We start from the raw sequence: 14,053 nt of genomic DNA on the forward strand, positions 1-14,053 counted from the left end.
ATGAGCACAGTAAGCCTTTCCCTGTCCCTGAATATTTGGATTAGCAACTCCTTCCTGTCATTGAGGTCTTACCTTAAATGTCACTTCTCCAGAAAGGCCTCCTTGGACTATATGCTTGGTCCCCTCTTCTCCACTCACTCTCTGTTCTGTCCAAGAAGGAACTGCATTAGCTTATGTGCATGGCGCGATTGCCAACTAATATTTTCTTTCTTTATTTTTTGTCTGTCTCCCTTCAGTAGAATGAAAACAGAGACTTTATCAGCATGGTTCATTGCAGCTCCTAACACATAGTGAGCATTCAAGAAACACTTGTTTAGTGGTAAATCTTTGTCTCCACTTTGGTAGCTTATGTAAGATCATAATAGTTTTCTAATACAGCGTTAGTAACTCTGCCCCTTCCGTGTTCTCTGAAACTGACAGCATTGCTTCACCCACAAAACAGATCAGTATAGCAGAGGAAAGGTTCAAGTCTCCCACATTTCTTGGCAGCCACTAGGTCAAGATTTGGACTCAGCTCAACAGCTTAGAATTTGATGATTCCAAGCTATTGGAATAATGGGAAAAGGTACGGGCGAATTCTACCGAAATTAAAAGTCATTTCTCACTTAAAATTTTGAGGAAGAGAGAACAAAATTCTTAAGATCAACCATTTTTGCAGTTGAAGATGTTAGAGAAAGTAGATGGGGACAGAAAAACGTTAGGGAGGAAAACTAAATCAGACGGAGGCAAGAGATAGAAAGAGCTCACATCGTGCTGTAAGCATCGTGGTTCTGGGCTTGGGTACTACTTCGTGCCTTTTGGATAAATTTCAAGGAAGAGAGAATGATGGAGTGAAGTGGGGTGGGGACCAGAGAAAGAGTGGGGTGGAGCACCGGGAGGAGAGACGCGAAAGGAGCAGGAAAGAAGAGAGAGGGGCGACGGGGCGAGCCGAGAGGAGGCGACAGGGAAGCAGCCTCTGCTGTCGCCGGCGCCGCAAGCGTTAAGGGGCGGAGTGACGCGCTGCGCGTCTGAGCGGCTCCTTGGAGTCCACGGCATCCACCGCCGGGCCTCGCCTTCCTTTCTCCCGCTGCAGACAGATCGAGACACAAAAAGAGAGGCAAGCCCTAGACCGGCGCTAGGGACCCCCGGCACCATGACCGAGACCACCAAGACCCACGTTATCCTGCTGGCCTGCGGCAGCTTCAACCCCATCACCAAAGGGCACATTCAGATGTTCGGTGAGTCCTCCCGCCCGCCCCCGGCCGCTTCCGCTGCGCGCGGTCCTCGGCACCGGCGTTTTCGCGGCGACGGGAGGGAAGGCGCGTGCCCCCGGGGGTGCGCGGGGACCCCGCCGGCGGCTGGGCCGCTTCCCGACGCGGGCGGGGGGACCGGGCGGCGTTGCCCAGGCGTCGCGCGCTCGGGCCGGACGGGCTGGCCGGGGCGGCCGCGGGTGGGGGAGGGAGGAGGGCTGGAGGTGAGTGTCAGGTTGGGGCGGGTAGGGGTCGGGGCTCGAGAGCCGGAGTGCGGCGCTGGGCTCTTCGGCCGGCGAGGGCCGGGATGCGGCCGAGGTCGGGGCGCGGAGGCGGGAGGAGGGGCCGGAGGTAACGTGCTGTTTGTTTGGGGTGGGCTGGGAGCTCGAAGGAGTTAAATGGTGTCCGTGCCTCGGGACGCACGCTGGCACACAGCACGCCGGCGACAGGGGCCGAGGCTTCGCGGAGACGGGTGCAGGGTTTCGCGGGCGGGTCGCGGCGGCCCGGTGCTGGGGACCGCGGCCGTGGATGGCCCGCGCGGGGCGGATGCCGAGTGAATGGGGAGGGGGCCTGGCCCGCGAGGCTCGGCCGCCGCGACTCGCTGCGGGGAGGGGCGGGGCGGGGCGGCGGCTGCGGGAGGCCCTCCGCGAGCCGGGGGATGGTCGCCCGAGCTGGCGGAGCCTCTGCCCGGGGCGGCGGCGGCACCGGGGGCTGGCGGCGCGCGAGCGTGTGCACGGATGTGTGTGAGTATGTGCGTGTGCGCGTGCTGGGGGAGGGGAGCGCATCCTCGAGCGTCTGTTTCTGAGACGCTTTGGGGCGTGGAGCAACAGGGAGCTAGTGGGGGCCCCTGGCTGCCGGTGTGGGGCGAGCGGGCGCAGGGCAGGGGCGATTGAGCAATGCCCGTCGGAGATTTCGCGCCGCGGGTGGGGAGACCACGCGGTTTCGCAGCTGCTCGGGTAGGACGCAGAGGCGCGGGGGCGTGCGCGATTAGACCCTTAGGGAGGGACACGGAGGTCACTTTAGAAGCAGGAATCGAGGAGAAGTTAGAAGTTGGAGGTGCCTTTTCCTGGGACCGAGGGAAATAGGGGACGGGGAGGGCGAGGCCGGGCCGGGGCGGCAGGCGCTCTCCAGGCGCCGCGGTGCTGAAACGCGGGGCGCGCACGGCCGGCTGCGCCACGGTGCTCTCCCAGCCCGAGATCGCGGGAGCCCTCCCAGGGCTGTTCAATGAAAGCCACGACTCATCGCTAAGGACCAGGCGAGGTAGCCTAGGCTAAACCTCTAAACCTAAAAGGTGCGCCGAACTGGGCCCGCTTGTTATTATAGAAACCTCACGAAAAGAACCTAGAGCTACTTTGAGCAGAGGGCGAATCAGGTAGGCACATCTACACGATCGAAGGAGGGAAACGGAGAGAGAGCCAGCCCTTCCTCACCATTCCTTCAGCTTTTAAAAGTGTTTTATTAGGAACTAATGCCAATTTGCCTATTCAATAAAGACTTTTGTTAAAGTATCAGGGCAGACCAGGGAATCGGTCTTCCAAAGGAATATCGGTGCCTTAGGAACACTCTACTTTCACTTTCTTTTCATTCTGGTGTCTTCACCCTGGTCCTTCTTTTCCTCTGTGTCAGTATTTCCTCTAGCCATTGAACCTGGATGTATTTTATTCCTCCTTCGCGACCAGGCAGGGGTGGGCTTTCCTTTGGATCTCCTTGCCTCTAGGAATCTTCGGTGACCCAGCAGGTACTGCTCCTTTCTTCCTGAGCTACGGATGTAGTCGTGCCCACTTGTTTTAGATTAGAAGGGGAACAGATCTGATTGAGGACCAACGATTCTGTCTTGCAGCAGCAGATTATTTGGTGACAGTGATAAAGGTTTTCGTTAAGTGCGTGCTGACCTGCCAATTCTCCATGTGGAAATAGGCATGGATTTCGGCGGAAGGCTTTAAGACACAGAATAGGCGAAAGGAGACTTTGCACAGTAATGATTATTTACTGGTTATTAGAACTGAGGACTAAGGAGGGAATATCTGTCAACAAAGCCCTTTGAGTGTCAATTAGTTCAGTATCGTCCACAGAGCAACTCGGAAAGAGGAAGTGATGTGCTCGTTATGGCTTTAAGGAGCTTCGTACCTAATGAAGAACTCAGCACATAAACACGTGAAAATGAAGCAAGACTAAGAACACAAAATGCATATTAAACTTTTTTTTTTGTAGAATCTCTTATTGAGCTCTTCATAAATCTTTGAGCTTTTGATACATTCTGTGATTTATTTTTGGAGAACAGTTTCTGGTTAACAAAACCTTTTCATATATGTTATGCCACTTATTCCTATTGACAACCTTATAAGAAAGGTGTCATTATCTATGTTTTACAAATGGGAAATTGACAAAGGCTAAGTGACTTTCTTATGAGCCCACAAGGAGAGTGGGTGGCAGAGATGAGACTTGACCCCCAAATTCCTGATTCCTCTTGCAGAGAGAGGCCTTTGTACTGCACCACAGGCTGGAGGAAGTGCTCACTGATCATCTGACCCCATAATTCCATGAACACTCTATTTCCTTCAAACATATACTAACAGATTAGAATTAAATTGGCCATCAACTAAGTGAGATTTCTAAATATGCACTTCCTTAATATCTCTTCTCCATCTCTAGAGAAACTAGTTATCCACGAATGATTTCCGCTTTTTAAATGGCTTTAAAAAATTTTTCTCCAACAACACAGAAATAATTAATGTAATTAAATTATTAAACTTTCTTTAAGGTGCCCAAAATTTGTAATAAAATTAAAAAAAAAACACAAACAGGACTTTGAAATTAGGTACTTTTTTTTTTTTGAGACAGAGTCTCGCTTTATTGCCCAGGCTAGAGTGAGTGCTGTAGCGTCAGCCTAGCTCACAGCAACCTCAGACTCCTGGGCTCAAGCAATCCTCCTGCCTCAGCCTCCCGAGTAGCTGGGACTACAGGCATAAGCCACCATGCCCGGCTAATTTTTTTCTATATATATTAGTTGGCCAATTAATTTCTTTCTATTTATAATAGAGATGGGGTCTCATTCTTGCTCAGGCTGGTTTCGAACTCCTGACCTTGAGCAATCTGTGCGCCTCGGCCTCCCAGAGTGTTAGGATTACAGGCGTGAGCCACTGCGCCCGACTGAAATTAGGTACTTTTAATAGAGCTTCTATATTTCGAAATGCAATTGCTTACCAAAAGAAGATAAAGACTATATACAAAAAGAGAAGTGGCATTCAGAACTAAAGACTCACTCTTTATCTTTGGAAAGTAGCACTTGTATAATTCTTAATATTTGTAAAATTTTTTAGAATGAGATTTTCTTTTACTCTGAAAGGGAAGTTGGTATTATTCCTCCTATTTGTGACTATAAAAACATATAGGAAAAAGTAATATTTGTAATAGAGATAGTTGACAAGGATGTTTTCAGGAATGAATAAAAGTTTTGGCAAAGGAAACCTGTAAACTAATGATGTCATATTTCATGAATCCACTTAATTACATAAGAAAATGTGAAGCTAGAAGTTGTTTTTTTAAATACAAGTTCCTGGTTTTTAAGTACATAGAGATTATACTTTAGTATAACTTTCTTTACAGTTATATTGCTATATTTGTCAACAAATCCACCACTAGGAAGCCAGAAAACAAGTTTAAATAGAAAAGTAAGAAAGGACTAATAGATTGATTTGGCCATAAAAAATAGAGGAAGTTAGGAGATTTCATTACAGCAGAAATATGTCCTATTTTTCGATGATTTTGATTATATCCTCTTTTTTGATGATTTTGATTATTTTGATGCAAAATAACTGAATTTTTCAGTTTTTCTATTTCAAAATATTTTTGCTTTGAACACTTGGATCTTTTCTATTCCTCTTAAAGGATAATGAAGAGGGCTCTCTACTTGTTGTGGAATTGGAAATGCAGCCCCTATTGCTATAGCTAGAAATTATAAGAAAAATGAATTTGAGTTGTTGCTAATATAGAGGGAACTACCAGAAATCAAGAAACTGTTTAATGTGCTTGAAACGCTTATATAAAAAGGCCAGTAAGTACAGCATGGCACTTTATACTTTTGTACCACTATCTTCTTTGATCCTAGCCTGCAAGGTAAACTGGGTAATATTATCTTTCCCCTTTTACAAATGGCAAAGCAGAGGTACATGTGTAAGTCGTTAGGTCAAGGCCAGAAGAAAAAAATTAGTATAGAACCAGTTTATAGATATCTAGACTTTCTTTCTGTCATGATGCTTCTTCTTTATTCCCTTGTAATTGCAATAGTTCCTATGAGAGAAGGAGCCACCTGAATTTAGCTGTCAGCAAAGGGTAATGAGAACCTTACAAATTTTTTCTCGTGGCCATACAAGTCACCAAGAAAATATATTCAACAGAGACATCTGTTCCCAATATCATATGCTCATAACAACAAGAGACTATTTCTTTTCTCAATATTTTATATTTTCCATTGAACTGTGTCATCTGAATTTCTTCCACAATTCCCCCAACCTGCTTTTTTCTCCCCACTCTTCTGTTACCACAATGAACACCTATTCATTCTTATGATTGTACCTTCAACAGTACTTTCTCAGGGAACCTCCACTGATCCCTAAATTAAATCTGGCTACCTGGACATTTGCTGTTTCATGACTGTTTCCCATGCTAGACCTTAAGCACTATGAGGACAGAAACAATGCCTGGTGTCATAACTGATATATTTCTTAGTACCTAGCATGAGGTATGTTCTCCATAATAGTTGTTGAATAAATTTTTTAAATGAATGTACAGAATCTTGTTCCAGACAGAAGAATCAGCCGTGTACAAGGGCAGGGGTGATGAGACAGAGTCATGGTATACTAGAACAAAGAAAAGTTCAGAATGGCTCAAGGAGGAATGGAATGAGAGGTAAGACTAGAAGTACATGGATGTCTGATCAATTATGAAGGCTCGTAAATCATGAAGAATTTAGGCTTTATTGCAATGACGATGACTGCATTCATTTTTAAGTAAAAAGGTAACATAGCCATACCTTTAAAATTATTTATTTATTTATGTATTTATTTAGAAACAGGGTCTTGCTTTGTCGCCCAGGCTGGAGTACAGTTGGCATGATCATAGCTCACTGCAACTTTGAATTCCTGGGCTCAGGTGATCCTCCTGCCTCAGCCTCCTGAGTAGCTGGGAATACAAGTGTGTATCACTTTACCTGGCTAATTTTTTGAAATTTTTTGGGGGGTAGATACAGGGTCTTGCTATATTGTCCAGACTGGTCTTGAACTTCTGGCCTCAAGCGATTGTCCCACCTTGGCCTCCCAAAGTGCTGGGATTACAGGCATGAGCGACAGTGATCAGCTTAAATTATGATTTAACTGAATTTTGAACATAGATTTGTGAAGGGCAAGAACGTGGTGACCAGTTAGGCACACATTTCAGCAATAGAGTTCAAGCCAGAGAAGATGGCCAACTGGCCCAGGTTGGTTGTATTTGAAATGGAGAGTGAGTATATTTGAAGATTATTTAGGAGGTAAAAGAGATCCTCATTTGGTGATTTGACGAATGAGTGATGGTGAAGCTGTCCAGGGTAATTTGTAGATTTCTGTCCAAGGTAGATGAGCAGAGAACACTGGAGGAGAAGCAGGTTTGATGGGGAAAGATTTATATTTCTTACTCTAAAATTTTAGAAATACATGTTCTAACCAAGCACTGATATAAAAGAAAGAAATACCTAAATTCAAAGTCTCTCTGTAGCCTGGGACATCTGAATCTTGTAATGAAAGCTTCCAGCAGATTCCAGTTGAATTATTCAAATTTCTTTACGTAAGAAAGATATTAGGCTGGGTGTGGTGGCTCACACCTGTAATCCTAGCACTGTGGGAGGCTGAGGCAGGAGGATCGCTTGAGGTCAGGAGTTCAAGACCAGCCTGAGCAAGAGCTAGACTCTGTCTCTACTAAAATAGAAAAAATTAGCTGGGCGTGGTGATGAGTGCCTGCAGTCCCAGTTACTCAGGAGGCTGAGTCAGGAGGATCGCTTGAGCCCAAGAGTGCCAAGAGCCCATGGCACTCTAGCCCAGGCAACAGAGCTGAGATTCTGCCTCAAAAAAAAAAAAAAAAAAAAAAGGAAAGAAGAAAGAAATAAATATATCAAGATTTATTAATATTATGGAAATAAAAAGATAAAAGAAAGGTTTTCTGTTTTTGTTTTGTGGTTTTGTTTTTGTTTTAACTATTGGAGAGACTCAATATTGTACATTTGACTCTTTTTAAATGTGAAATTGGAGAACTTGTCCAGAACTTGTGACGATGATTGTAGTATGAAACTCAAGTAGATGCTTGGGAATCGTACCTAATGCATCGATAAGTTAAAGGTTCATTAATGGAGACTCATGGATCACTCACAGTGGTTCCACTGGCAGGAGCTACTCGTGACAGAAGAAAAATGGGCTAAGAAAGAAAATTTAGACATTTTTGTTCACACAAACAAGTGGCTTGATTTACTTTCTTTTGCTGCATTGATTGACTGAGCCTCATATGGCCACAACTTAACTGTGCGAAGCAAATCTCCCATCTAGAATTCATCCCAAACCAAGATATAATCAAAAAGAGAGTTGATGGTGTATGAGTTCTGCAATGAAGAAATATTTATTTTCAGTTTCTCTTCTCTTTTTGTTTTACTTGATCCTATTCTGTATATCTAAGCCTTTTTGCTTAGAACTATCAGAATTAAGAAAATTCAAAATATTTAATTCTAACTATAATTCAAAATGGTTTAAATTATTGCTTGGTAGGAACATCCGCTAAATGTTATGAATCTCAGAGAAACATTTCTATACAAATTTCCAATTTTAGATCAAGTCAAATGAACAGCCTAAAGTGTGGAGGCAAACTAAGAAGCATAACCTGCCAACACTCAAGTTTGAACCTCTCTGTTTCAAAGATATCCTCAGACACAGAGGAAAATACAAAAGTAGATGGATTACATGTATACTAATATATGTATATTTTGTTAGTTTTCTATTGATAAGCAATAGTGGTGAAAGTAGTCTATGCATGACTGGAAAAGAGAATGAAAACCATTTTGAAAGTATTTCTTTGAAAAGATTTAAGTATAAATTTTACAATATCATTGTCCTCTCAGCCACAAATACAGTTTCTGTATGTGGTGGTTGCTTAATTGATATTTAATAATGCTGTGGATTATAGTTTCTTATACAGTTCTTGTTCAATGTTAGAGTTTGCAGATTATCCTGAATTGCTCAAAAAGCTCCTAACTTTACAAAAAAACACATTAAATATTTTTTTCAGTATTTTTTAAAACAATACTCAACACAAAATTTTGGTGAAACAAAGATTTAAAATAATTTTTTTTAAGATTTGATGTTACAGACTAAGACTTGGCATATAGGAATTCATCTTATAGAGAATTACATAACTCTATGGATATGTTCCATATCTCAATATATGTAAATGCAGCATTAGTTTACAAGGAAGAAAGTTTTCCATTGCTAGAGATCTTCCAATTATAAGCATTCAGCTGCATGGAAACGCATTTACTTTTTTTGGATACAGTTTGGCAGCCAGCCTCAGAAGTCTTTCAGCTTCAAAAGATGTTCGAACAGCTTACATAGTGTGACCAAGGCCATCCTTCTGATGTTGGTTCCCTCCTCCTTTTATATCTTGCAATATCTTCATGATTTATGAACTCTACAGCAAAGGCAAATGTTATAACCACTACTATCATCATCATCTTCTCCATTATCATCCTAATAATGGAACAATCTTCTTTGAGCTTCTTTAAACCCTAAAACCCTACTGCCATTAAACTGTTTTCCATTATATTTACTGTGTAATTCTTTTTTTTTTTTTTGAGACAGAGTCTCACTCCGTTGCCTGGGTTAGAGTCAGCCTAGCTCACAGCAACCTCAAACTCCTGAGCTTAAGCGATCCTCCTGCCTCAGGGGTCTTGCTCTTGCTCAGGCTGGTCTGGAACCCCTGAGCTCAAATGATCCTCCCGCCTCGGCCTCCCAGAGTGCTAGGATTACACTCTGGGCCACCGCGCCCAGCCTACTGTGTAATTCTTTTTAGTCTTGAATGAGTGAGCCAGCCAGGAAAATTCTTATAATTCTGGGGAAAAGGGGTTAAGAGGTTAAGGTAGCAAGTGAGCAAGACTCTGAAGCTAACCCCTGGAAGTGATGGCAGCTGAACTTCATTCTTTTCCTACTCTTTCTCCTACATATTGTGTCCACATGATTAGCCATGCTGCAACATACTGACTTCATTTAATATTTATCAGGCATTAGGAAGGTGATTAAAATATAGCCCTTAGATAAGACTAGATGCCTATAGTTTTTCTCTTGTTACAGTTGCTTAGGCCAAAAACCTTGGACTAATTCTTTGTTCTGCCTTTTGCTCACCCCATCTATGTCAGCAAATGTTTTGGAATCTATCTTCAAAATATAACTTAGACCGACCATCTGTCTCCATTTGCAACCCTGGTACAAGCCACTCTTATCTTTCATTTGAATTATTGTGGCAGCCTTTTACTGGTCTTCCTGCTTCTACTCTTGGCCACATCACTCAATTCTTAACAAATAACCAGAGTGATCCTTCTAAAATTTAAGCCAAATCTAAGTGAGATCATATTGCTGCTTTGCTCAGAATCTTCCCATGGCTCCTGTCTCACTCAGAGTCAAAGTCAAAGTCATCATAATGACCTCCAGGCCTCCATGATGGGCCACCTTCCACCAGCTGCCACCCTAGCACACCTCTTCCTGCTTCATTCCTAACCAGCACCACTGACCTCGCCTTAGAGTCTTTGTACTGACTGTTCCTCTGCCTGGAATGCCCTCCCCCCTGTAGCCCCATGTCCAATTCACTCTCCTTCTTGAAGTCTTTGCTCGAATGTAACCTTCTCATTGTCCACGTGGCAGGTCCTACTCCCCTCATCACACAATTTAAAATCCTACCTCATGCACTCCCAGCCCCCCTTATCCTGCTATATTTATATCTTTTCCCTTTAGCTCTCATCACCTTTTAACAAAGCATGTTATTTCCCTATTTTTTTATGCTTATGATTTAACACTTATCTCCCCAGCTAGAATGTGAGCTCCCGGAGGGCAGGGACCTTTGTTTACTCTGCTCATTAATGTATCTCAGGCTCCTAGGACAGTGCCTGGGACATAGTGAATGTTTGCTGAATGAGTCAATGAATGAAATGTTAGAATTACCTGCCATCCTTACCTTAAGTGTATAGTAGACTTGTGGGCAGGAAGGGTAGAGTCAGGAGGGCTCCATGGTGGTTGATTTGCTTGAGAGATGCTTACTGAGTTATGAATGAGTGTGCTTCAGGCACCATGCCAGGGCTAGGGATATGAAAGTTGATGACACTTCTTCCTATGCCTTGGAGAGACCATTTTCTAGATTATCTCTAGAGGAGAGAAGCAAACAAATTTAGCAATGTTATGGAAGAGGTGAGAATGAGGAGAGGTGAGAGCATGGAGGAAGAAGCTATCACTCTGGACATGGTAGGAAGGCCATCAAGGCAGGTACTGGTGAGAGTTTGAGCTTGAAAGTCAAAGCTGCCAAGTGGACAGGATGGAGAATGGGCAGAGAGGTGGGCAGAGAGCAGGACATGCTTGGAGGCCCCAGTAGCATGGCAGGTTAAGGAATCTCCAGGGAGCTTGCCATTTGGTTGGAGAGCAGGAGATGAGAGAGCCAGAAACAGGTTGGGGGGGGCAGTGCCACGTGGTTCAGACCTTACCCAGCACTTTGGGTGAGCCTTGAAGGATGATGGGCAGAGGAGTACGTGGCCAATGCTGGGCTTGCACCCCAATGTCTGTCTTCCCTCTATTAGCAGTTCATTAGGGATCTGCCAACATGCTTTTACCTAAACATTTTAAAATTATTATTTCTGCATTACTCTTTGAAATAAGGAGAGTTTTTTCTTTTTCTTTTCATGATTTTCTTTTTCTTTTTTATAATGGAACCATAGTACAAGCCTCATCTATTGATGGAATAAATATTAAATAAGTGAAAAAATATGCTGCTGTACAACTCACCAAAATAACAACAAACAAATAAACAAATCACTCCCTGATGAGAAGTTGTTCTTGCCTAGGTTCTAAATTTATCTCTTATTGTGCTTTAATGAGATGACCCCGTTTTTCAAGTATTCTCAGATTTGGTGAACTCAAGTCACCCTAGTTTTATCTTCCATGAATATTTGGAATTTGGATATGTGCCTGCCCTCTTTTCCACAGGGTTAATTGTCTGAAAAGTAAGTTCTATGGAAGCTTTCACACTTGTTTTTAGCTCTAATCCTAGAGGTCTTGAGCAAGTATATTTCTATTCTTGCCATAAAAATCTGGTTTTCTATGACTTTAAAAATTATTATTATATAATTTTAAAGACTCAAATGAGTGACATTGCAGTGAGGGGTTGGGTTTTCTGATGCTTTATTCTTCAACAATTTTCCATCCCTTTATTTAGGTGCCCACAGAGAGGTGCAGTATTCGTTCCATGGAACACTGAGATTAAAGTACGCCAATGGAGGGGGGAGGGGGGCATGGGCAATATACGTAATCTTAACATTGGTACCCCCATAATATGCTGAAATAAAAAAAACACACATAAAAATAAATAAAATAAAGTACGCCAATGACTATTCATATATCCTGAAATATTTATGTGCTGATAAATATTTAGCAGTATGTGGATTATCACAAGAATTATAGAATCTTTAAAATAAGGCATTTAAAAAAATTTAGAGACTGCAACTCATTATAAATTCAAATTAAGACAATAAAATACTGTACATGTAAATTCAAGCCATACTTGCTTCATTTACCATGAAACAAGCTTGCTAAGCATGATTTAAAAATTATTTACTTGTTATGCCCCAGGGAATTGATGTTGATAGATAATATATGTTCCCCTGCTGGGAACAATGTTGATAAAGTGTAGGTAAATGTCCCAGTTTTTCCAACACTTCATTTTTTCTCTTTATATGGAAACTAATAAATTGAAGGGCTATTGACTGGGGAAAACACTTAGTCTCTTGGAGCCTTACTTTTCTCATCTGTAATAAAGGGGGATTGATATAATGCTGAGATCAGCAGACTGTGGCCGGCTGCCTGTTTTTGTAAGGCCTGAAAGCTAAAGATGACGTCTATATTTTTAAATGGTTGAAAAATGTAAAAGAAGTATAATATTTTGAGACACACAAAAATTTTATGAAGTTAAAATGTTATTATTCATAAATAAAGTTTTATTGGCCCATAGCCACACTCATTCACACATGTATTATCTATGGATGCTTTTGCACTACAACAGTAGAGTTGAGTAGTTGGGACAGAACTACAACTTCACAACTACAAGAACTAGAACTTCACAACTACAAAATCTAAAATATTTACTCTCTGGATATTTACGGAAAAAGTCTGCCGACCTCTGATATAACCTACCTCTGGGTGTTGGCGTGAGAGTGACTCTAAAGAGTTCTTAAAATAGCAAGTCCATGGAAGTCCATTACCCATAGGAACTATTTAATGAACAATTTTCAGTCTAAACTGAATCTCTAAAAAGACTCATTTAAGGAGCAAATGTAGTTTCAAATTTCATAATTGTGATTTTTCTGGCTGACTGGGTAAATGACCGTGTTCAGATGGGGATGATTTTCTGCTGTTTGGTTTACAGTAGACACTGATTGGCCACTCTGGCTAATGGTGGGCATTTATCTGCTGTTGAACGTTGGGTAAACTTTCCCAGAACACATTTGTTCTTTTCTTGATTCGCAGCTTCCTCCTTCTTTAAATTTAATATTTACATACCTTATAGTTGAGGATTAAAAAATTAGCACACCAATGGCATCAGGCTTTTGCAGGCTGCTCTTGCAGTCACATCTAGATGTTTTCTGCAGCATGTCACCTCCCTCTGAACCTTGCTAGCACTTGATTTGTACCTCTCTTATAGCACTTAGCACATTGTGCCGTGGGTTGTAGCTATTTCTGTTCGTGCTGCATGTTCTCTATCTGACTTAGGCTCTTGCCAGGGTCCTGTGGCTCTCTGTATCTCCCAAGGTGCCTAGCACAGTGTCCTAGGAGCATGGAAGATACTGTAAATATTTAGCAAATGAATGAATGATTACATTGTTAGGAATATGCAGAATCTCAACATCTAGGCAAGATAGTTGCTCAGAAAAAAGACAAACAATTGGGAACCAGGAAATACAGGAAAAGAGATTCAAGGAAGACAGGGAGGGAAAACAGGACAAATGGCAAACATGTGTTGCCCATGGCTTAGGGACTTCAAAACTGTGACAATTCTCGGCTCCAGATAGGAAGGCTCATGCTTCCTGGAGGGGAACCCTGTCCCAGGGTGTGGTCTTCCGGTAGCCACAGTGGGGACCTGCCAGTCACGGTTGGGAGCGATTAAGAATGTAACTTGGCAGGACTGAAAAATCTGGGGTCGCAGATGAAGGTGAATCTTGATATTGTCCACTGGCTTCTTCAGTCAGGTGTGTGGGATGTCTGGGAATGGCTTCCCAGTGAGGCCAAAGGAGGTTTGAGAGTGGCAGAGGAGTAGAGTTTTATTTTTATCTATTCACAGTTTGAAAAAGATTTTATGACCATGGCATCTGGTAAAGGGAAGTTTTGCAAATTATATACTCTCCTTCAAACAAACAAAATGAACAAAAAACCCTTGGTTTATCAATTTTAAGTTTTCATCTTCAAACATCACAGAATCTCCATTTGAAGGAGATTTCAGAATCATGCAGATATGTGTCCAGTTCTGAAATCCCTTTATAAAATCTTTATAAGTGTCTG

The 14,053-nt window shown here is 42.6% G+C and overlaps 1 protein-coding gene across 1 annotated transcript in view; it reads left to right on the forward strand.

Annotated features, from left to right (window-relative positions):
- Window positions 1-1,010: 1,010 nt before the first annotated feature.
- NMNAT2 (nicotinamide nucleotide adenylyltransferase 2) overlaps window positions 1,011-14,053 on the forward strand; it is a 155,201-nt gene continuing 142,158 nt past the window's right edge. The window contains exon 1 of the mRNA XM_012735845.3: window positions 1,011-1,217. Coding sequence (XP_012591299.1) covers window positions 1,133-1,217 — 85 coding nt within the window. The 5' untranslated portion in view covers window positions 1,011-1,132. The remainder of the gene's footprint in view (window positions 1,218-14,053) is intronic.

Source organism: Microcebus murinus, chromosome 23 (assembly GCF_040939455.1).
Source record: "Microcebus murinus isolate Inina chromosome 23, M.murinus_Inina_mat1.0, whole genome shotgun sequence".
In the NCBI taxonomy this organism is placed as follows: domain Eukaryota; kingdom Metazoa; phylum Chordata; class Mammalia; order Primates; family Cheirogaleidae; genus Microcebus; species Microcebus murinus.